Genomic DNA, 23,017 nt, shown 5'->3' with positions numbered 1-23,017 from the left:
GATCCTGGAGGAGGTTCTTATTCGGCTTAATCATGTGGGGTTCAGGCTAAAATGCTTGAAGTGCGTTTTCCTGGCGCCTGAAGTGGAGTTCCTTGGGAGAAGAATCACGGTGGACAGCACTGATTCGAAGACGGAGTCAATCAAGAATGCACCAAAACCACAGAACATGACGGAGCTGCGGTCATTTCTAGGACTCCTGAACTATTTTGGTAACTTCTTACCGGGGCTTAGCACATTGTTAGAACCACTGCACTCTTTACTGCATAAAGGAGATGAAAGGGTATGGGGTAAAAGCCAAGAAAATGCCTTTGAGAAAGCTAGGAACCGGTTATGTTCAAATAAATTGCTTGTGTTGTACGATCCATTAAAGCATTTGGTACTAGCATGTGATGCGTCATCATACGGGGTCAGGTGTGTATTGCAACAAGCTAATGAATTTGGGAAATTGCAACCGGTTGCTTATGTATCCAGAAGTCTGTCTAAGGCTGAGAGGGCCTACAGTATGGTCGAAAAAGAAGCGTTAGCGTGTGTTTACGGGTTAAAGAAAATGCACCAATATCTGTTCGGGCTCAAATTTGAATTGGAAACTGACCATAAGTCGCTTATATCCCTCTTTTCTGAAAGTAAGGGGATAAATTACGAATGCATCGGCCCGCATCGAAAGATGGGCGCTCACATTGTCCGCATACAACTACGCCAGCCGCCACAGGCCAGGCACAGAAAACTGTGCCGATGCTCTCAGTAGGCTGCCATTGCCTACCACAGGAGTGGAGATGGCTCAGCCCGCAGATTTAGTTATGGTAATGGAAGCATTCGAGAGTGAGCAATCAGCCGTCACCGCCCGACAGATTAGAACCTGGACGAGCCAGGACCCCTTACTGTCCTTAGTAAAAAACTGTGTGCTCCACGGAAATTGGACTGTGTCCTGTTAGAGATGCAGGAAGAAATAAAGCCGTACCAGTGGCGCAAAGATGAAATGTCTATACAGGCAGACTGCCTCCTATGGGGCAATCGGGTAGTAGTGCCTAAAAAGGGCAGGGTCACCTTCATTAGTGATCCCCACAGCACCCACCCAGGCATCGTAATGATGAAAGCAATAGCCAGATCCCAAGTGTGGTGGCCCGGTATCGATGCAGACTTAGAGTCCTGCGTGCACAAATGTAATACATGTTCCCAGTTAAGCAATGCACCCAGGGAGGCGCCACTAAGTTTATGGTCCTGGCCCTCCAAACTGTGATCTAGGGTTCATGTCGACTATGCAGGCCCATTCTTGGGAAAAATGTTTTTCGTGGATGTAGATGCGTACTCCAAATGGATTGAATGTGTGATAATGTCAGCAAGCACATCCGCTGCCACCATTGAAAGCCTACGGGCCATGTTTGTCACGCACGGCCTGCCTGATGTCCTTGTAAGTGACAATGGGCCGTGCTTTACCAGTGCCGAATTCAAGGAGTTCATGACCCGTAATGGTATCAACCATGTCACTTCTGTCCCATTTAAACCAGCGTCCAACGGTCAGGCAGAACGAGCAGTTCAAACAATCAAGCAGAGCTTAAAAAGGGTAATTGAAGGCTCACTGCAGACTCGCTTATCCCGAGTCCTGCTTATTTACCGCACAAGACCGCACTCGCTCACTGGGGTTCTTCCCGCTGAACTGCTCATGAAAAGGGCACTTAAGACAAGGCTCTCGTTAGTCCACCCTGATCTACACGAACAGGTAGAGAGCAGGCAGCTTCAACAGAATACATATCATGATCGCGCAAATGTGTCACGCGAAATTGAGATAAATGATCCTGTATTTGTGTAGAACTATGGACAAGGTCCCAAGTGGCTTGCTGGCACTGTTTTGGCCAAAGAGGGGTCAAACTCTCAAATGGACTCACCTGCAGGAAACACTTGGACCAAACCAAACTCAGATTTACGGACTATCCAGAACAATCCACAATAGACTCTACCTTTTTCGACCCTCCAACACACACACAAGTGGCAACCGACCCAGCGGTTGACCACGAAGCAGAATCCATCACCCGCAGCAGCCCAGCAAGACTCACCACCCCTAGCAGCCCAGCAAAGCCAGCTGTGCATCAGCCCAGCGAAGGTCCAACAAATGACTCACCAACACCAGCTTTTGCACCGAGACAATCAACCAGGGAAAGGAAGATCCCAGATCGACTCACATTGTAAATAGTTACACTATTGACTTTGGGGGTAGTGTTGTTATGTCTGTAAACCTGTAAATATCGTGTCTAACCACCAGAGGGCTTATCCCCTGGAGTTCCAAGGGATCTCCCAATCCCTTGGGAGCACCTATATATAAGGAGGCCTCACAGGCTGGAGAGGCTCTCTGAGATCTGTAATAAAGGACTACGGTTACACCTTACTTTGAGCTTGCAGTATCTAGTCTGACTCTTTATGCAGGACATAACAGGGACTGGTTGGGCCTCTGTTCAAGAAAGAAGTGGAGTGCCCTCATGCCATCCTGGTGGGGGACAGAGGTTTATGAGGATTGGACATCCGTGATGAAAAGGAGACAGTTAGGGCCAGGAAACTAGAAACTGTTAAAGTGGCGGAGGGCACCAGAAGAGTCCCGGATGTACGTGAAAAGGGACTGGACAAGGGGAGGAAAAGTAGTCGAACTTCGAAGAAACCAGTTCCGTGGGGCAAGAACAGAATGAAATGATGGGTCTGCCAGGGCAGTCTTGTATGTGGATCTTGGGAAGGAGGTAGAAGCGGGCAGTGCGGGGTTGGGGAACAATGAGGTTGGAGGCTGTGGAGGGAAGATCTCCAGAGGAGATGAGGTTAGTGATGGTCTTGAAAATGATGGTTTGATGTTCGGTGGTGGGGTCATAGTCCAGGGAGAGGTAGGAGGAGATGTCAGAGAGTTGGCATTCAGTCTCCGCAAGGCAGAGGTCAGTTCGCCAAACAACAACAACATTAGGGTTGGATCTGAGAGAACACAATGCTGCAAGTGCAGAGAGAGCTAAGTTACAGTGAGTGAAGGGAGCACAGATATTGAGACAGCCGATGTCATGTCAGCAGTTCCCAATGAAAAGAATTAGAGAGCGTAAGAGGTCAGAGGGAGGGGTTCAGGTGGAACGTGAATTCTGAAGATGGGAGAAAGGGTCAGCTGTGCAGGGGGAAGACTCCTGGCCAAAGAAGTGGGCACAATGCAAAGGCAACAGGATCTCAGAGTCGTGTTGAGCTCGAAATTAATTGAGGTGGGGCGTAAGGGGATGAAGCTGAAGCCTTTACTGGAGGAACCCTGTAAACAAATACCTCTCCCAAATGAAAGTCCATTGCTTTTAAACTGTTGTGGAGGAACTCTCTGCATAAGAACCTTTTTGATAGCAGTCAATAATAGTCATCTTTTCCTTCAATACCTTTATATAGAGTTCCAACATCTTGGGAAATAGTAAAGCCCTAAAGAAGTGGAAAAGTTGCATCCTCAATGTTTACACTGTACATTAATGATTTAGATGAGGGGATTAAATGTAGTATCTCCAAATTTGCGGATGACACTAAGTTGGGTGGCAGTGTGAGCTGCGAGGAAGATGCTGTGAGGCTGCAGAGCGACTTGGATAGGTTAGGTGAGTGGGCAAATGCATGGCAGATGAAGTATAATGTGGATAAATGTGAGGTTATCCACTTTGGTGGTAAAAACAGAGAGACAGACTATTATCTGAATGGTGACAGATTAGGAAAAGGGGAGGTGCAAAGAGACCTGGGTGTCATGGTACATCAGTCATTGAAGGTTGGCATGCAGGTGCAGCAGGCGGTTAAGAAAGCAAATGGCATGTTGGCCTTCATAGCGAGGGGATTTGAGTACAGGGGCAGGGAGGTGTTGCTACAGTTGTACAGGGCATTGGTGAGGCCACACCTGGAGTATTGTGTACAGTTTTGGTCTCCTAACCTGAGGAAGGACATTCTTGCTATTGAGGGAGTGCAGCGAAGGTTCACCAGACTGATTCCCGGGATGGCGGGACTGACCTATCAAGAAAGACTGGATCAACTGGGCTTGTATTCACTGGAGTTCAGAAGAATGAGAGGGGACCTCATAGAAACATTTAAAATTCTGACGGGGTTAGACAGGTTAGATGCAGGAAGAATGTTCCCAATGTTGGGGAAGTCCAGAACCAGAGGTCACAGTCTAAGGATAAGGGGTAAGCCATTTAGGACCGAGATGCGGAGGAACTTCTTCACCCAGAGAGTGGTGAACCTGTGGAATTCTCTACCACAGAAAGTTGTTGAGGACAATTCACTAAATATATTCAAAAAGGAGTCAGATGAGGTCCTTACTACTAGGGGGATCAAGGGGTATGGCGAGAAAGCAGGAATGGGGTACTGAAGTTGAATGTTCAGCCATGAACTCATTGAATGGCGGTGCAGGCTAGAAGGGCCGAATGGCCTACTCCTGCACCTATTTTCTATGTTTCTATGTTTCTATGTTTCTATGTTTTATGCTGAATAATAGGATTTAAAATATTGTGACAAGTTGGCTTCCTGTTCAAACCTGCAACAATTGGGTTTGCACGGAATGACCATGTTACAGCTGCCTTACCTTTTCCACGACTCCATATATCACAGCCGCATAGTAGTGTTCCTCCAGCAGCACACCTAGATGGAAATGCAGCTCAGGGTCCTTGGGTTTCAATTTTATAGCCAAAGCATAGTTCACTGCTGCCACATGTAGGGCATCCAGAGGTGATTGTCCATCCTCATAGTACGGCACTGGTCATATATTAGAAAATAGTCAAAATATATAAATGGAAGCAGAGCTATATTTCTTAAACTAACCATATCTAATCAGAAAATCTGCATTTAGGAAATAATTAGTACAGCAGGCCAAAGTGTGCTACAACTATGAGCTGCAGCATTCTCCAGAACCCCTCTCGAAAGGGCCTCTTTAAAATCCCAGTGTCTTCTCAATACACTTCTAGAGGAATCATAGAATGGTACAACACAGAAGGAGGCCATTCAGCTCATCATGCATGTGCCTGCTCTTTGGTTGAACTATCCAGTTAATCCTATTCCCCCGCTCTTTCCTCATAGCCCTGTAATTTTCTTCCCTTCAAGTATTTATCCAATTCCCTTTTGAATGTTACTCTTGAATCTGTTTCCTCCACCCTTTCAGGCAGTGCATTCCAGATCACAACAACTTGCTGTGTAAAATAATGTCTCCTCATGTTGCATTTGGTTCTTTTGCCAATCACCTTAAATCTGTGCCCTCTGCTTCGCAAAGCTCCGGCCACTGGAAACAGTTTCTCCTTATTTACTTTATCAAAACCACTGAGATTTTGACCACCTCGATCAAATCTATCTTAATCTTCTCTGCTCTGAAGAGAACAACCCCAACTTCTCCAGTCTCTCCACAAAACTGAAGTCCCTCATCCCTGGTACCATTCTAGTAACAAAGAATTGTAATGCTTCTCTTCTGCAATTCAAGCCAATCTTAGTGAGGTCAATATCCACAGGAGCAGGGGTTAGGCTTTGCAACCAACATGCCATCTGTTGAAATAATTTTATTTCCTGAAGAAAGGGAGGGATGAATTTCAAAGCATGAATGCATTGCGACAACTTTGGACATTGACGTGCAGTATCCTTTGCTTGGTGTGGCACACAGTATGCAAATTCCAATTGAGAGAGTTGAAGGGTTTTCTGTGGGAGCTTGCAAAGCAATGTTCATGCCATGTATTGCACCCTGGAACTTGGGAAAGTCAGCAACCCTGTAAAATGGGATGGTCCTACATCACTGCTCTTGTGCTGTAATGTCAAATGTGATGGATTCTCCAGCTCTTCTATACAGTTCAACAGTCACATGACCATGCTGCAGCCTGGCTGATATTAGAGATTCCCATGTGGTGAAATTACTTAGTGCCTGTGAGTGTGGTTGCCATCTTCACAGCCAGAGAAAGAGAGAGCAATGCAAGCAGATGACCATGACTGAAGGTCTTCATGCAACAACAACAACAACTTGCATTCATATATGCTTCTAACTTAGGAAAAATTCGCAAAGAGCTTCACAGAGACTTAATCAAATAGTCAAAAAATGGATGCCAAGCCAAAGAAGAATGTATTAGGATTGATGAACAAAAGCTTTTTCAAAGAGGTGAATTTTAAAGAGGGTGTTAAAGAAGGAGAGTGAGGTGAGGAACTGTAGGGGTTTAAGGAGGGAATTCCAGTGGATAAAGGGTGGGCTATCAATGATGTGGTGAAAGGAGAGGGATGCACAAAAGGCCATAGAATGGAGAGTTCAAGATGGGGAGGGGTGGGTGAAGGGTTGTAACAACAGAGGAGATTAAAGATAGGAAGGAATGAGGTTTTGATGGGTAAACATGAGGATGAGAATTTTAAATTTGAAGCATTGGGGAAGCCAATGTAGGTCAGCGAGGACAGGGATGATGAGAGACTTGCTGAGGGATAGGATATAGGCAGCAGAATTTTGAGGGTGGAAGGTTGGAAGCTAGCAAGGAGAGGATTAAAATAGTTAAGTCTGGAGGTGACAGAGGCATAAATGAAGGTTTCAGCAGAAGATGGGCTGAAATAGGAACAAATGTGGGCAAAATGATGGAGGTATAAGTAGGCAGTCTTTTTGATGGAGAGGATATGGGGGTCACATGCTTGGCTCAGAATCAACAAGGATGCCGAGGTTGTGAACAGTCTGGTACAGCTGACACTGTGGCTGGGGAGGGGGATGGAATCGATGGTAAGGGTATAGAATTTGTGATGGGGGCCGAAGACAATGGCTTCAGTCTTCCCAATATTTACTTTGAGGAAACTGCTACTCATCCAAGAATGGATGTTGGACAAGTAGTCTGACAGCACAAAGGTTGTTGAGTGGTTAAAGGAAGTGGTGCAGAGATAGAGCTGGATCTTGTCGACATACAATTAGAGCTGACCCCATGTCTGTGGATGATGTCACCAAGGGCTGACATATATACAGGAGCTGGCCAAGAATGAATCATTGTAGAGGTAGCGGTGCCGGGGATGGGGGAAAGACAAGCCATTGCTGGAGCAGCTGTTGTTATGATTGGATAGATAAGCTTGGAAACAAATGAGGGCATTACCACTGAACTGGATAATGAAGGATAGATGTTGGAGGAGGATGGTGTGATGGACCATGTCAAAGGCTACAGAGACATCAAGATGGAGGATGAGGGTTCATGAACCACAGTTACAGCCATAGAAGATTGGACTTGCGACTTTGGTTAGGGCAGTTCTGGTGCTGTGGCAGGGGTTGGAAACCTGAATGGAGGGAGTTGCGAGAAAGATGGCCATGGATTTGGGAGGCGACATATTCAAGGAGTTTGGAGTGGTAAGGGAGGTTGGAGGTGGGGCAGTAGTTTGGAAGGACAGAAAGGCTAAGGGACTGCTTTTTGAGAAAGAGGTGATGATAGCAGCTTGAAAATGCTCCAACTAGAGTCATTGGCAGTTCTGGCAGAAGAGAGTGAGACCCAGTAGAATTTGATGTGCCAGCAACCCTCAGGTAGAGGTTGGGGTGTGGGGGGTGGGAGGGGCGGCTATGAGCACAAGCCAGCAGGCATCCACAGTAGTGCAGTAGGGATGCCAGGCATCCTTTACCAATAGCTGCAGATTGGGCATGGGACATTATTCCCCAAGATTTTTGCCCGTTTTCTGCCAGAAAATGGATGCAACTAGAACCAATTTCTCTTCCCTTTAGCTAATGAGGGCAATCTTGACTTGATCTTAAAATGCGTGAAAGTGTGGAAATAAAAATCGGGAGAGATGTAAAACGGGTTGCCGATTCATGTTACAATATTGCGCAGTCAAGATCTACCCGTGTGAGCTCAAATCCCTTCATGTCTTGTTGTGAAACTGAATTAAATGAATCTGTTAATTTTGGAATGGCACTGGGAAAACAACCGTGAAAGCTCCTGAATTGTTGTTAAGAATCCAACTGGTTCACTAATGTCCTTCAGGAAAGGGAACCTGCCGTCCCTACCTGATCTGGCCTACAGATAACTCCAGGCGCACCCCTAGTGGTTGATTCCTAATGTCATCAGGGAAATCAGGGATGGCCAATAAATACTGCCTTGCCCATGTTGCTCACATTGATAAAACAAATAAAACATTTTAAAGTATTCATTCGAAAGCAAATATTTACAGGCCTCTTATTTTTATTAAAGGTGTTATTCACTTTTGATTAAGTGGATTGGAAAATGGTTAGGATGCTATCCCCCAACCTAGCTGCTTAATTAATTTGGTCTTGTAGTCATAGAATCTTAGAAAATTACAGCATGGAAGGAGGCCATTTCAGCCCCTCGTGTCCGTGCCAGCCGACAAGAGGCTATCCAGCCTAATCCCACTTTTCAGTTCTTGGTCCGTAGCCCTGTAGGTTAAGGCTACACTTCAAGTAGCCCTGCACTTCAAGTGCACATCCAAGTACTTTTTAAATGTGATGAGGGTTTCTGCCTCTACCACCCTTTCAGGCAGTGAGTTCCAGACCTCCACCACTCTCTGGGTGAAGAAATGTCCCCTCACATCCCCTGTAAACCTCCCCCCAATTACTTTAAATCTATGTCCCTGGTTGTGGACCCCTCTGCCAAGGGAACTAGGTCCTTTCTATCCACTCTATCCAGGCCCCTCATAATTTTATACACCTCAATCAGGTCTCCCCTCAGCCTCCTCTGTTCTAAAGAAAACAGACCCATCATCTCCAATCTTTCCTCAAAGCCAAAATTCTCCAGTCTAGGCAACATTTTTGTAAATCTCCTCTGCACCCTTTTCAGTGCAATCACATCTTTCCTGTAATGTGGTGACCAGAACTGCACACAGTACTCTAGCTGAGGCCTAACCAGTGTTTTATACAGTTCAAGCATAACCACCTTTGCTCTTGTATTCCATGCCTCGACTAATAAAGGCAAGTATTCCATATGTCTTCTGAACCACCTTATCTACCTGGCCTGCTACCTTCAGGGATCTCTGGACCTACACACCAAGGTCCGTTTGTTCCTTTACACTTGTCAGTGTTGTACCATTTAATGTGTATTCTCTTGCCTTGTTAGACCTCCACACATGCATTACCTCACACTTATCTGGATTGAATTCCATTTTCCACTGTTCTGCCCACCTGACCAGTACATTGATATCTTCCTGCAGTCCGCAGCTTTCTTCTTCATTATCAACCACACAGCCTATTTTAGTGTCATCTGCAAACTTCTTAATCATACCCTCAACATTCAAGTCCAACTCATTGATAGATACCACAAAAAGCAAGGGACTCAGCACTGAGCCCTGCGGAACCCCACTGGATACAGTCTTCCAGTCACAAAAACACCCATCAACCATTACCCTTTGCTTCCTGCCTTTGCCTCTGAACAAATTTTGAATCCAACTTGCCACTACATCATACACACTGCCCTCATTGATCCTCCTGGTTTTCTCCTCAAAAAATTCAATCAAGTTAGTCAGACACAACCTTCCATTAACAAATCCCATACTGACTGTCGTTGATGAATCCATGTCTTTCCAAATGAAGATTTATCCTGTCCCTCAGGACTTTTTCCAATAACTTTCCCACTGCTGAGGTTAGGCTGACTGGCCTGTAATTACTCGGTCTATCCTTTTCTCCCTTTTTAAACAATGGTACAACATTAACAGTCAGCATAGCATATCGGTACAGGTCCCACAATCTCCATGGGAAATTGGATCGCACTGCAGCCAGAATTCCATTATTCCATCTACATTTTAAAAAGATGGCACTGGAAAATAGCAGTAGTACGTAACATTCAATACTATTTACTTAAATGATTTATTCTAGGGAAAAGAAAATCTTACTTTGACAAATTGTTCCAGGTATTTAATTATTCCTTCAAAAGGGAAATAAAGTACATGAAAAATAAAACCCACTGTCATAAAACATGCCTGATTGGGAAACCAATTCTCTGTAAGTGTTAAGTTCTTTTGTAGCATTGCTGTGGTGTTTCTCAACGCTGCCCTCATCTAAATATTCGTGAAGCTCCTTCTCCCATGTACGCACCTATTACACAGCACAGGAAAAACAGATACAAAAATTATGGTGGGCTTGTAAATACTGTGCACTTATACAAATTTCCACTGAACATTCACTTCAGTTCTTTAGAAATATTAAAAGACAAATGCTCATTGAACCACAGCAATTTCTTCTCTCAGAGGATTTTAAATCTATGGAATTCTCTGCTTCAGAGAGCTGTGGAGGCTGGGTCATTGAATATATTTAAGGTGGAGATAGACAGATTTTTGAGAGATAAGGGAGTGAAGAGTTATGGGGAGTGGGCAGGAAAGTGGAGCTGAGCCCAAGATCAGATCAGCCATGATATTATTGAATGGCGGAGCAGGCTCAAGGGGCCAAATGGTCTACTCTTGCTCCTATTTCTTATGTTCTTATATAGTGACACCGCTACTCCCAGCCAGAATTGAGATGATTGGGTAATTACCCCGTCAATTATGCCTGGAGACCACATCAAGAACTAACAGCTTGGGCTGTTCGAACTTCTAAGTGACTGGTACATTGCAGAGCAGAGTTGAATGGTTTACTCTGCAACTAAGTGCTCAGTGCTGCCACCCGGTAACAGAGGTGGAACTGCATCCCATTACCCAGCACTTTCATCCTCATCTCAAGGGAGTATAATATTTGCCAAAAGAATAATAAAAAATAAAGCAACAAGATAAGTTGAGGGGTATAAACATAACAAAGCTCACTTTCTGATAAAGGATTTTAAATGTGTTCAGAGCCCCAATAATATGGTTGCATCAAAGTGATCAAAGGATTCAGTTCTTTGCTGTACAGGTTTCATTGCTGATTGTTCTACTAAGTGGGTTGGTGTGAGCAAGCGTATTAAATAATGTTATCTCACTTGTGCCAGACAGGTTAAATGAGCTGCATGCTTTCAATGTTCAGCCCCATGTAGGAGGCAGCTAACAGGTTAAATATATTCCTTCTGGTACAAGTTTACCAATTGGACTCACACTACTAGATGGGTATATGCAATTGCAACACTGTGCCAGCTGCAGCTGTTAGACTCAAGAACACAAGAAAAATAACAAGAACAGTAGGCCATTCGGCCCTTCAAGCCTGCTCCACCATTCAATAAGATCATGCCTGATCTTCTATCTCAACTCCACCTTCCTGCACCATCCCCACAGCACAATATTATTTCACTGCCGCAACATCAGCTTGAGAAGCTAGCAGTGGTGCAACTAAAGTAGAGCGCAATATCATGGCAACATATTTACATCAAATTTACATTGTTACGGTTGTAATTTCTTGGCTAATTATAGCATAGCAAGGCCATTAAAGAATGTCATAAGAACATAAGAAATAGGAGCAGGAGTAGGCCATTTGGCCCTTTGAGCCTGCTCTGTCATTCATTAAGATCATGGCTGATCTTTGACCTCAATGCCCCAACTATGGTGCAGCGGCGGTTGCTGGCGGGGGGGTGGGGGTGGGGGGAGGGGTAAGGTCAGTATTTGGGCTGGGGGGATCAGGAACTTGGGCTGAGATGGGGCGGGAACTTGGGCTAGGATGGGGCAGGAACCTCGGCTGGGGGGGACATGAACTTGGGCTGGGATAGGGCAGAAACTTCGGCTGGGGGGGGGCATGAACTTGGGCTGGGAGTGTCAGGATCTTGGGCAAGGATGACAGTGCTCTATCCTGTCTGGAAATGGCAATCAGAATGGCTTGAATTACACTTTGCAAAGTCACTGAGAACTTGGGCTGGATGGTTCTAATTACACATACCAGAGAAACTGCTGAGTGTGTCTTATCCTCCAAGGGGACAAATCAGCAATCAGCTAATGTGATTATGGAGAGCCAATCAGAGCATTTTGCAGTGCAAATAAGCGTATCCTTGAATTTAAATAAAGCCAATTACATATGTATGAGGGACGAATTGACTCAGGTACATTGGGAAATGAGATTAAAAGGCATGATGGTAAATAAGCAATAATGAACATTTAAAGAAATATTTCATAATTCTCAACAAATATACATTCAATTGAGGAATTAAAATCTTACCATAACACTAAGTCTGACAGGGAGAAATCATCCAAATATATTAAGTATTTGACTGCTATTATTAGCAATTTTGTAACAGTTATTCACAGAAGTTTGGTTTGCGACACTTTTTTAATATAATTAATTCTAAAGTATTTCAAAATATTGCAAGAAAAGTGCATTTGCTTTTTACCTCTATAATATGTTTGAGTTGAGCTTTTGGTTTATTTGTGAGGCCAAACTCTGATTGATACCATGAAGTCCCTGTGACGTCCTAAAGCAAATCAAAGATAAAGGTTATAAAAGATTATAAAAGGATTTGAAAGTCTAGAGGGAATTGATAACTAGGACAAAGTCCCGAGTTAAAATTTTTGTGCGAATTGAATTGCATAACATAAACACTTTTATTTTATTTACAATTATGTGTTTGCATAACAGATTATGTCCATGTATTTTCCAGAGACATATCTCTAAAATGTAAAAAAGATCAGGCATATACTCTATATAAACTGAGCTTGACAAGATTTTAATGTGTCTGACATATGTTGAGTAAAAATGTTATGATATCATACTACATGATATAAATGCAACTCATTGATGTTGTATGAAAAGCTTCTTCCAGTTGACCTCACTTTAATTTACAGTACATCTATAAAAATATTCCCATTCAAAGTAATCAATATATTTTGCACCTATCATCTAATCATCTCCTGTCTTCAAGTCATTAACAGCACAGAACCATGGTATTTGACCCATGTGTCTGCGCCAGCTCTTTGCTAGATCAATCCAAAACTAAACCCACTGCTCTGCTCTGTCTCCATTGTGCTATATCTTCCTCTGTTCTAAATATTTATCTACTCTACCTTTAAAAGATGCAATGGGCTCTGCCTCAACTACTTCTTGTGGCAAAAGGTATGCTTTAACAACTCTTTGCATTACAAGAATTCTCCTAATCTCACACCTTACTCTTAGTCATAATTTTGTGACTAACTCCCCAACCATAAGATTGTCTTTCCTGATTCATTTTATCAAAACCCTTCATAATTTAAAAAATCTCAATTACATTTTCTCTTCGCCTTCTCTGCTCCAGTAGAAATAGTCCCAGTATCTCAAGTCTCTCCTCAAAACATGACTTTCTTATCTCTGGCATCATAATGAATCTATACTGCTTTATATGACTTTAATGTTCTTTCTGTAATGGGGCACTCAAGACTGCACACCATTGCCTTGTAGAAATCATTACCTCTTTCCTACTGCATTATGCCCTGTTTATAAAATCTCAAACTGCTAGTGGCCTTTTTTAATGATTTTATCTAGTTGCAATTACACTTTCAAGGAACTATTTGAATCCCCCAAATCTCCCTGTTCCTTAAATGTCTTTCCTTTGTGTTATATATGGAAACTTATATATACTTTGTACAGCCACCAGAGGGCTCATCCCCTGGAGTCCCAAGGGATCCCATAATCCCTTGGGAGCACAGGTACTTAAGGAGGCCTCACAGGCTGGAGTGGCACTCTGGAGACCTGCAATAAAAGATTAAGGTCACACTTTACTTTGAGCTCACAGTATCCAGTCAGACTCTTTATTCATACATAACAACTGGTGACGAGATACAAATGAACCCAACGATGCAGAGAACAGTGGGCATCCTGGAGAAATTCTCGGAGGGAGATGATTGGGAAACATTCGTGGAGCGACTCGACCAATGCTTCGTGGTCAACGAGCTGGAGGGAGAAGCGAACACTGCCAAACGAAGGGCAATTCTCTTCACCATCTGCAGGGCACCAACATATGCCCTCATGAAAAACCTGCTTGCTCCAATGAGACCCACAGAGAAATCGTACGATGATTTGTGCACACTGGTCCGGGAGCATCTGAACCCGAAGGAAGGTGTTCTGATGGCGAGGTACCGGTTCTATACCTATGAAAGGTCTGAAGGCCAGGAAGGGGTGAGTTATGTCGCCGAGCTAAGATGCCTTGCAGGACATTGCGAATTTGAAGAACATTTGGAGCACATGCTCAGAGATTTTTTCATGCTTGGCATTGGCCATGAAATGATACTTCGCAAACTTTTGAGTAAGGCCATAGCGATAGCCCAAGCATTCATTGCCACCAGTGACATTGCTAGGCAAGTCTCTCAGCACACCGGTGCTGCTGCAAGTGATATGTCCTTACTATACAGTACAAATGCACATGAGGCCCATACTTGAGAGAAGGTCACTCTGGCACCAGTAACCTTTATTCCAGCACTGAAGTGAAGAAGGTGGGTGGAGCTTCCCCTTTTATACCTGTCTCCACAAGTTCACCATCTAGTGGTCATTGTTCTCACAGTGTACAACTTAGGTCAGTTTATACATGGATTACAATGCTGGTTGAATACATGACATCACCTCCCCCCCCAAAGTCTTATTGGGATCACAGGTTGAGTCTCTCTGGTGGTTTACGCTCCCTTGTAGAGGGAGTTGGGGCTCCGGTTGTTGGGCGCTGGCCTGAGTGTCTGCTGTTTGCGGTGCTGTCCGGACTACCCACAGTGACTGGGCTCTCCTCCACTTGGTTCCGGTGTTCGGTCACCTGTGGTGGAGTGAACTCTACATCGTGTTCTTCCTCTGCTTCTTCTATGGGGTTGCTGAACCTCCTTTTTGTCTGATCCATGTGTTTGCGGCAGATTTGTCCATTGGTAAGTTTAACTACCATAATCCTATTCCCCTCTTTGGCAATCACAGTGCCCGCGAGCCATTTGGGCCCTGCAGCGTAGTTGAGGACAAAGACAGGGTCATTGACATCAATATATCGCACTCTCGCATTCCCGTCATGGTAGTCACATTGTGACCGGCACCTGCTCTCAATAATTTCTTTCATGTTGGGGTGTATAAGGGATAACCTGGTTTTGAGCATCCTTTTCATTAGCAGCTCTGCGGGTGGAACCCCTGTGAGCGAGTGTGGTCGGGATCTATTGGCCAGCAGGAGGCGTTTTGTAGGGAACCCCCTTGGATTCTGAGCATCCCCTGTTTGATTATCTGCATTGCTTGTTCCGCCTGGCCGTTTGAGGCCGGCTTGAACGGTGCAGTTCTGACATGGTTGATACCATTTCCTGCCATGAAGTCCTGGAACTCAATGCTTGTAAAGCACGGGCCATTGTCGCTGACCAAGAAGTCCGGTAGACCATGGGCAGCGAACATTGCCCGTAGACTTTCTACTGTGGCAGAGGATGTGCTTCAATTGAGAATGTCACGCTCGATCCATTTGGAGTAGGAGTCTACTACAACCAAAAACATTTTTCCCATGAAGGGACCTGCGTAGTCCACATGGATGCGTGATCATGGCTTGGCAGGCCAGGACCAGGGGCTAAGGGGGGCTTCCCTGGGCGTATTGCCCAGCTGGGCACACGTGTTGCACCTGCGAACACAAAGTTCCAGGTCTGCATCTATCCCTGGCCACCAAACGTGTGACCTGGCAATTACCTTCATCATGACAATGCCCGGGTGCTCCTTGTGGACTTCTCGGATGAACGCCTCTCTGCTCATCTGGGGCATGACTACTCGGTTCCCCCATAGTAGGTAATCGGCCTGAATCGAGAGTTCATCCTTGCGCCCGTGAAATGGTTTAAATTCCTCAGGGCATGCCCCGTACGTGGCTGCCCAGTCCCCATTCAGGACACATTTCTTGACTAAAGACAGTAGCGGATCTCTATTAGTCCAGACTTTGATCTGACGGGCTGTCACGGGTGAGCCTTCGCTTTCGAAAGCTTCAACAGCCATGACCATCTCAGCAGCATGCTTGGTTGCCCCCTCGGTGGTGGCTAGTGCGAGCCTGCTGAGTGCATCAGCGCAGTTTTCAGTGCCCGGTCTGTGCCGAATTTTATAGTCATAGGCGGCTAACGTGAGTGCCCACCTCTGTATGTGGGCCGATGCATTTGCATTTATGGTCTTGCTGTCGGCCAAAAGGGACGTAAGGGGTTTGTGATCTGTCTCCAGCTCAAATTTCCTGCCAAACAGGTACTGGTGCATTTTTTTTTACTGCATATACAAATGCAAGCGCTTCCTTTTCTACCATCCCGTAGCCCCTTTCTGCCTGGGACAGACTTCTGGAGGCATAAGCTACCGGCTGTAACTGACCCTTGGCATTAACATGCTGCAACACACACCCGACCCCATAGGACGACGCATCGAATGTTAAAACAAGTTTCTTACATGGGTCATATAGCGTTAACAGATTGTTGGAGCATAACAAATTGCATGCTCGATCAAAAGCCCTTTCCTGGCTGTCTCCCCAGACCCATTCGCGACCTTTGCGTAGGAGTACGTGTAGCGGCTCTAGCAGCGTGCTCAATTTGGGAAGAAAGTTATCAAAATAGTTCAGGAGCCCCAGGAACGAACACAGCTCCGTCGTGTTACGGGGTCTGGGTGCTCTCTGGATCGCCTCTGTTTTGGACACCGTAGGTCTGATCCCGTCCGCTGCTACCCTCATCCCCAGGAATTCTACCTCTGGAGCTAGGAAGATGCACTTCGCCTTTTTCAGTCTGCGTAGCACCTCCTCCAGGTCATGGAGGTGTTCTTCAGTATCGCAACCCGTGATGAGGATGTAGTCTTGAAAAACCACCGTCCTTGGAATCGATTTGAGGAGGCTTTCCATATTTTGTTGAAAGATCGCGGCGGCCGAGCGAATCCTGAACGGACATCTGTTGTACTCAAACAACCCCTTGTGTGTCGTGATGGTGGTCAGCTTCTTCAACTCACTCGCCAGCTCCTGGGTCGTGTAAGCTGAGGTCAGGTCCAATTTTGAAAAACGTTTGCCACCGGATAGCGTCGCAAAGAGATCCTCCGCTCTCGGTAGCGGGTACTGGTCTTGGAGTGATACCCGATTGATGGTGGCCTTGTAATCACCACATATCTTGACCGACCCATCCGCCTTGAGCACAATCGGGCTCGCCCAGTCACTGAATTCGACTGGCAAGATGATGCCTTCCCTCAGCAGGCGGTCCAATTCGCCTTCTATCTTTTCCCGCATCACGTACGGCACCGCTCTGGCCTTGTGGTGTATTGGCCTGGCGTCCGGGTTTATGTGAATCACTACCTTGGTCCTCATGAAAGTGCCAATGCCGGGTTGAAATAGTGAGTCAAATTTGTCCAGGACCTGTGGGCATGATATTCGCTCCACAGAAGAAATTGCATTGACATCGCCCCATTTCCAGTTCATGACAGCAAGCCAGCTCCTCCCCAGTAGTGCGGGGCCGTCCCCCGGGACAATCCAGAGTGGCAACCTGTTCTCTGAATCTTTGTGAGTCACGACTACCGTGGCGCTGCCTAGCACCAGAATGATCTCTTTTGTATATGTCCGTAGCTGTGCGTCAATCGGCAATAATTTTGGCTTCCTGGCCTTGGACGCCCACAACTTGTCGAATTGTTTGATACTCATCAGGGACTGGCTGGCCCCAGTGTCTAGCTCTATTGATGCTGGGATGCCATTGAAGAGCACTTTCATCATTATCGGTGACGTCCTGGTGTATGAACTGTATATGTGCTCCACATGAACTCGCTGAACTTCAGCTTCCAGCGATTTCCCCCAGTGTCCATTTGGCCTCGTAGGGCTTACATCGGGCCCGTCCTCCTCGTACATCAACCTGGCTGCAGGCTTCCTGCACATACGCGCCAAGTGACCGCTGACATTGCAGTTTCTGCAGTTATATTGCTGATATCTGCAAGCTCTGGCTGGGTGTTTGCCTCCACAACTCCAACATGAGCGGTTTTGGAAATAAAAGGTCCATTACCAGTTGATCGTGTCTGACTGTCTCTATAACTGTCCTTAAACGCACCATTGACAGGTGTTGATGGCCCCATTACTGGCCGCATTGTCCCTTACAATGGCATGAATCGCCATTCAGCTAGCCATTGTCTCTGTTGAATTTCCCCTTTGGGTTTGACTACATGCTTGGGCATGTCCAATTGCCCTTGTCTGCCTGGAGAACTGTGTGCCGCATTAACAATGTTGACTCCCTGTCCATTTGCTGCATTTAAACCAAGATTTTTGTCAAACATCATTCTGGTCTCTTCCTCCCCTGAGATGAATGTCTGGGCCACCAAAGCCGCCGTTTCCAGGGTCAAGTCTTTGGTCTCAATCAGTTTCCTGAAAACCCCAGCGTGCCCGATGCCCTCAATAAAAAAGTCTCGCAGCATCTCCGCTCTGCATGCATCTAGGAGCTTACATAGGCTCGCCAGTCGCTGGAGGTCTGCCACGAAGTCTGGAACGCTTTGCCCTTCTCGCCGCCGGTGCATGTAAAACCGGTGTCTCGCCATGTGCATGCTGCTTGCTGGTTTAAAGTGTTCCCCGATCAACTTACTGAGCTCTTCAAAAGTCTTGTCCGCCGGCTTCTCTGGCGCTAGAAGGTCCTTCATCAAGGAGTACATCCTGGATCCACAAACCGTCAGGAGATGAGCCCTGCGTTTGTCGGCCGAATCCTGTCCCAGCCATTCCTTAGTGATGAAACTTTGCTGTAGTCTCTCAATAAAATCGTCCCAATCATCACCAACACAGTACCTCTTGTCTGTGCTGCTAGTGGCCATGCTTGCATGGTTTAAATCCCAGTTTCTCGTCACCAATGATATGTCCTTACTGTACAGTACAAATGCACGCGAGGCCCAAACTTGAGAGAAGGTAACTCTGTGACCAGTAACCTTTATTCCAGCACTGAAGTGAAGAAGGTGGGTGGAGCTTCCGCTTTTATACCTGAAAGTCCAGGTTAGGAGTGTCTCCCACAAGTTCACCACCTAGTGGTTAGTGTTCTCACGGTGTACAACTTAGGTCAGTTTATACATGGATTACAATGACAGTTGAATACATGACAGCAAGGACTATGAACAAAGTGATGTTGTTTTCAAATCGCAACGTACAGGGCAGGCCTCACATGCCTGCAGCTGCACATCCGCAGATGTCTCAGAGTCCACCATCAAGGGTGATGAATGCAAGGCCATTAACCCTTGTTGGCGCTACAGGGGTGATCATCGTTTCCATTCATGCCGCTTCAAAGGGTACGTTTGCAAGGGTTGTGGAACAATGGGACACCTCCAATGTATGTGCAAGCGAGCTGCAAATCCTGTTAATCCTGCAAACCAGCATGTTGCAGAGGAGGACAGATCTGCGGCGGATCACGATGAACCAGAGCCTCAGACCGAAGAGGCAGAGGTATATGGGGTGCACACATACACCACAAAGTGTCCCCCGATAATGCTGAAGGTTGAACTAAATGGACTCCCAGTGTCAATGGAGCTGGACAAAGGCGTGAGTTAGTCCATTATGAGCAAAAAGACTTTCAATAAATTGTGGTGCAGCAAGGCCTCAAGGCCAGTCTTGACTCCAATTCGCACAAAACTGAAAACTTACACAAAGGAACTGATTCCCGTAATCGGCGGTGCTACTATAAAAGTCTCCTACAATGGAGCGGTGCACAAGCTACCACTCTGGGTGGTACCGGGTGATGGTCCCACGCTGCTCGGCCGAAGCTGGCTGGGAAAGATACGCTGGAACTGAGACGATATCCGAGCGCTCTCATCTGCTGATGACACTTCGTGTGCCCAGGTCTTAAACAAGTTCCCTTCGTTGTTCGAACCAGGCATCGGGAAGTTCCAAGGAGCAAAAGTGCAGATCCACCTAATTCCGGGGGTGCGACCCATCCATCACAAGGCGAGAGCAGTACCGGAGATGATGAGAGAAAGGGTAGAGATCGAACTAGACCGGCTGCAAAGAGAGGGCATCATTTCGCCGATCAAATTCAACAAGTGGGCCAGTTCTTGTCCTCAAGGGAGAAGGCACCGTCAGAATCTGTGGTGATTACAAAGTAACTATCAATCGTTTCTCCCTACAGGACCAATACCCACTACCCAAGGCCGATGACCTTTTTGCTACGCTGGCGGGAGGAAAGACGTTCACGAAGCTGGACATGACCTCGGCCTACATGATGCAGGAGCTGGAGGAATCATCGAAGGCCCTCACCTGCATCAACACGCACAAAGGTCTCTTCATTTATAACAGAATCCCGTTTGGAACTCGATCAGTGGCGGCGATATTCCAGAGAAACATGGAAAGCTTACTGAAGTCGGTCCCGCGCACAGAGGTCTTCCAGGACGACATCTTGGTTACAGGTCGGGACACAAGTGAGCATCTGCAGAACCTGGAGCAGGTTCTTAGTTGACTCAACCATGTGGGGCTCAGGTTAAAACGCTCGAAGTGCATTTTCCTGGCGCCTGAAGTGGAGTTCCTGGGGAGAAAAATCGTGGCGGACAGCATCAGGCCCACCAATTCGAAGACGGGGGCAATCGAGAACGCACTGAGGCCACAGAACGTGATGGAGCTGCAGTCGTTTCTAGGACTCCTGAACTATTTTGGTAACTTATTACCGGGTCTCAGCACACTGTTAGAACCACTGCACGCCTTATTGCATAAAGGAGACGAATGGGTATGGAGCAAAAACCAAGAAAATGCCTTTGTAAAAGCTAGAAAATTGTTATGCTCAAACAAGTTGCTTGTGTTATATGATCCATGTAAGCATTTGGTACTAGCATGTGATGCGTCGTCGTATGGCATCGGGTGTGTATTGCAACAAGCTAATGATTTTGGGAAATTGCAACCGGTTGCTTATGCATCCAGGAGTCTCTCTCAGGCTGAGAGAGCCTACAGCATGATTGAAAAAGAAGCGTTAGCGTGTGTCTAAGGGGTAAAGTAAATGCCTCAATATCTGTTTGGGCTAAAATTTGAATTGGAAACTCACCATAAGCCACTGATATCCTTGTTTTCTGAGAGTAAGGGAATAAATACTAATGCATCGGCCCGCATCTAGAGATGGGCGCTCACGTTGTCCGCATACAACTATGCCATCCGCCACAGGCCAGGCACAGAATACTATGCCGATGCTCTCAGTAGGCTGCCATTGCCCACCACGGGGGTGGAAATGGCGCAGCCTGCAGATTTAGTCATGGTTATGGAAGCATTTGAGAGTGAGCAATCACCCATCACAGCCCGACAGATTAGAACCTGGACGAGCCAGAACCCCTTATTGTCCCTAGTTACAAACTGCATGCTTCACAGGAGCTGGTCCAGTATCCCAGTGGAAATACAGGAAGAGATAAAGCCGTTCCAGCGGCGCAAAGGTGAAATATCTATACAGGCAGAGTGCCTTCTGTGGGGAAATCGGGTAGTGGTTCCCAAGAAAGGCAGAGACACTTTCATCAGTGACCTCCTCAGAACCCACCCAGGCATCGTAATGATGAAAGCGATAGCCAGATCCCACTTGTGGTGGCCCAGTATCGATGCGGACTAAGAGTCCTGCGTGCACAGATGTAACACATGCTCACAGTTGAGTAATGCACCCAGGGAGGCGCCACTAAGCTTATGGTCTTGGCCCTCCAAACTGTGGTCTAGGGTCCATGTTGACTATGCAGGTCCGTTTTTGGGTAAAATGTTCATTGTGGTTGTAGATGCGTACTCCAAATGGATCGAATGTGAAATAATGTCGGCAAGCACGTCCGCTGCCACCACCGAAAGCCTGCGGGCCATGTTTGCCACGCACAGCCTACCCGATGTCCTTGTGAGCGACAACGGGCCATGTTTTACCAGTGCCGAGTTCAAAGAATTCATGACCCGCAACAGGATTAAACATGTCACATCTGCCCTGTTCAAACCAGCATCCAATGGTCAGGCAGAGAGAGCAGTGAGACTATCAAGCAGGGCTTGAAGAGGGTAACTGAAGGCTGACTGCAGACTCCCCTATCCCGAGTCCTGCTCAGTTACCGCATGAAACCCCACTCGCTCACTGGGATTCCACCTGCTGAACTGCTCACGAAAAGGGCACTTAAGACAAGGCTCTCGTTAGTTCACCCTGATCTACATGAACAGGTAGAGAGCATGCGGCTTCAACAAAGTACATACCATAATAGCGCAAATGTGTCACGCGAAATTGAAATCAATGATCCTGTATTTGTATTGAATTATGGACAAGGTTCCAAGTGGCTTCCTGACACTGTTGTGGCCAAAGAGGAGAGCATGGTGTTTCGGGTCAAACTTTCAAATGGACTCATTCACCAGAAACATTTGGACCAAATCAAACTCAGATTCACGGACTATCCTGAGCAACCCACTTTGGACTCTATCTTCTTTAACCCCCTAACATACACACCAGTGGCAACCGACACCGCGGTTGGCCACGAAACAGAACCCATCATCCGCAACAGCCGAGCAGAACTCACCACACCAGGCAGCCCAGCAAGGCTAGCTGCACAGCAGCCCAGCGAGGGCCCAACAAACAGTTCACCAATACCAGCATCTGCACCGAGACTATCAACTAGGCAAAGAAGGGCCCCAGATCGTCTCTGCCATGTTTGTAACCTTCACATAACTGTAACCTTTATGTAACAACACTGTACACTGTATACACCTGAGTAATGCACACCTTGACCACAGGTGGTGAACTTGTGGGAGACACTCCTCACCTGGTCATCCAGGTATATAAAGGGAGGTCCCACGGAGGGTCAGCTCTTCTTGGTCCTGGGAATAAAGGTTCAGGTCACGTAGTGACTTTGTCTGCAGTACATGCCTCATGTGATTCTATAGTAAGGTGTAAGGACACCACATTTGGCGACGAGAAACGGGAATCAACGACCCACGAGGATGGCCACCAGTAGCACAGATGAACGGTACTGTGTTGGTGAGGACTGGGACGATTTTGTTGAGAGGCTCCAGCAGGGACTGGCTGGGAGAGGAAGCGGCTGGCAAGCGGAGGGCGCATCTACTGACCAGTTGTGGATCGAAGACGTATGCGCTGATGAAAGACCTGCTCGCACCCGAGAAGCCGGCGGACAAGTCTTTTGAAGAGCTCAGCACTCTGATCGGTGAGCACCTCAAACCGGCGGGCAGTATACACATGGCCCGGCACCAGTTCTACACACACCGGCGTCGGGAGGGACAAAGTATATCGGACTTCGTTGCGGACCTTCGGCGTTTGGCCAGCCTCTGTAAGTTCACAGACGCTTGCAGGG

The 23,017-nt window shown here is 46.6% G+C and overlaps 1 protein-coding gene across 4 annotated transcripts in view; it reads right to left on the bottom strand.

The window, feature by feature from the left end:
* LOC139273207 (uncharacterized) overlaps window positions 1-23,017 on the bottom strand; it is a 234,970-nt gene that overhangs the window by 141,084 nt on the left and 70,869 nt on the right. For all 4 annotated transcript variants that reach the window (XM_070889796.1, XM_070889799.1, XM_070889798.1 and 1 more), the window contains exons 7-9: window positions 12,186-12,266; window positions 9,883-9,997; window positions 4,559-4,728 (exon numbers count right to left, since the gene is read on the bottom strand). In XM_070889796.1, coding sequence (XP_070745897.1) covers window positions 4,559-4,728; window positions 9,883-9,997; window positions 12,186-12,266 — 366 coding nt within the window. The remainder of the gene's footprint in view (window positions 1-4,558; window positions 4,729-9,882; window positions 9,998-12,185; window positions 12,267-23,017) is intronic.

Source organism: Pristiophorus japonicus, chromosome 9 (genome assembly GCF_044704955.1).
Source record: "Pristiophorus japonicus isolate sPriJap1 chromosome 9, sPriJap1.hap1, whole genome shotgun sequence".
NCBI classification, from domain to species: domain Eukaryota; kingdom Metazoa; phylum Chordata; class Chondrichthyes; family Pristiophoridae; genus Pristiophorus; species Pristiophorus japonicus.
Note: the sequence above shows the minus strand (reverse complement) of the source record. Positions and strands in the feature narration are given on the sequence as shown.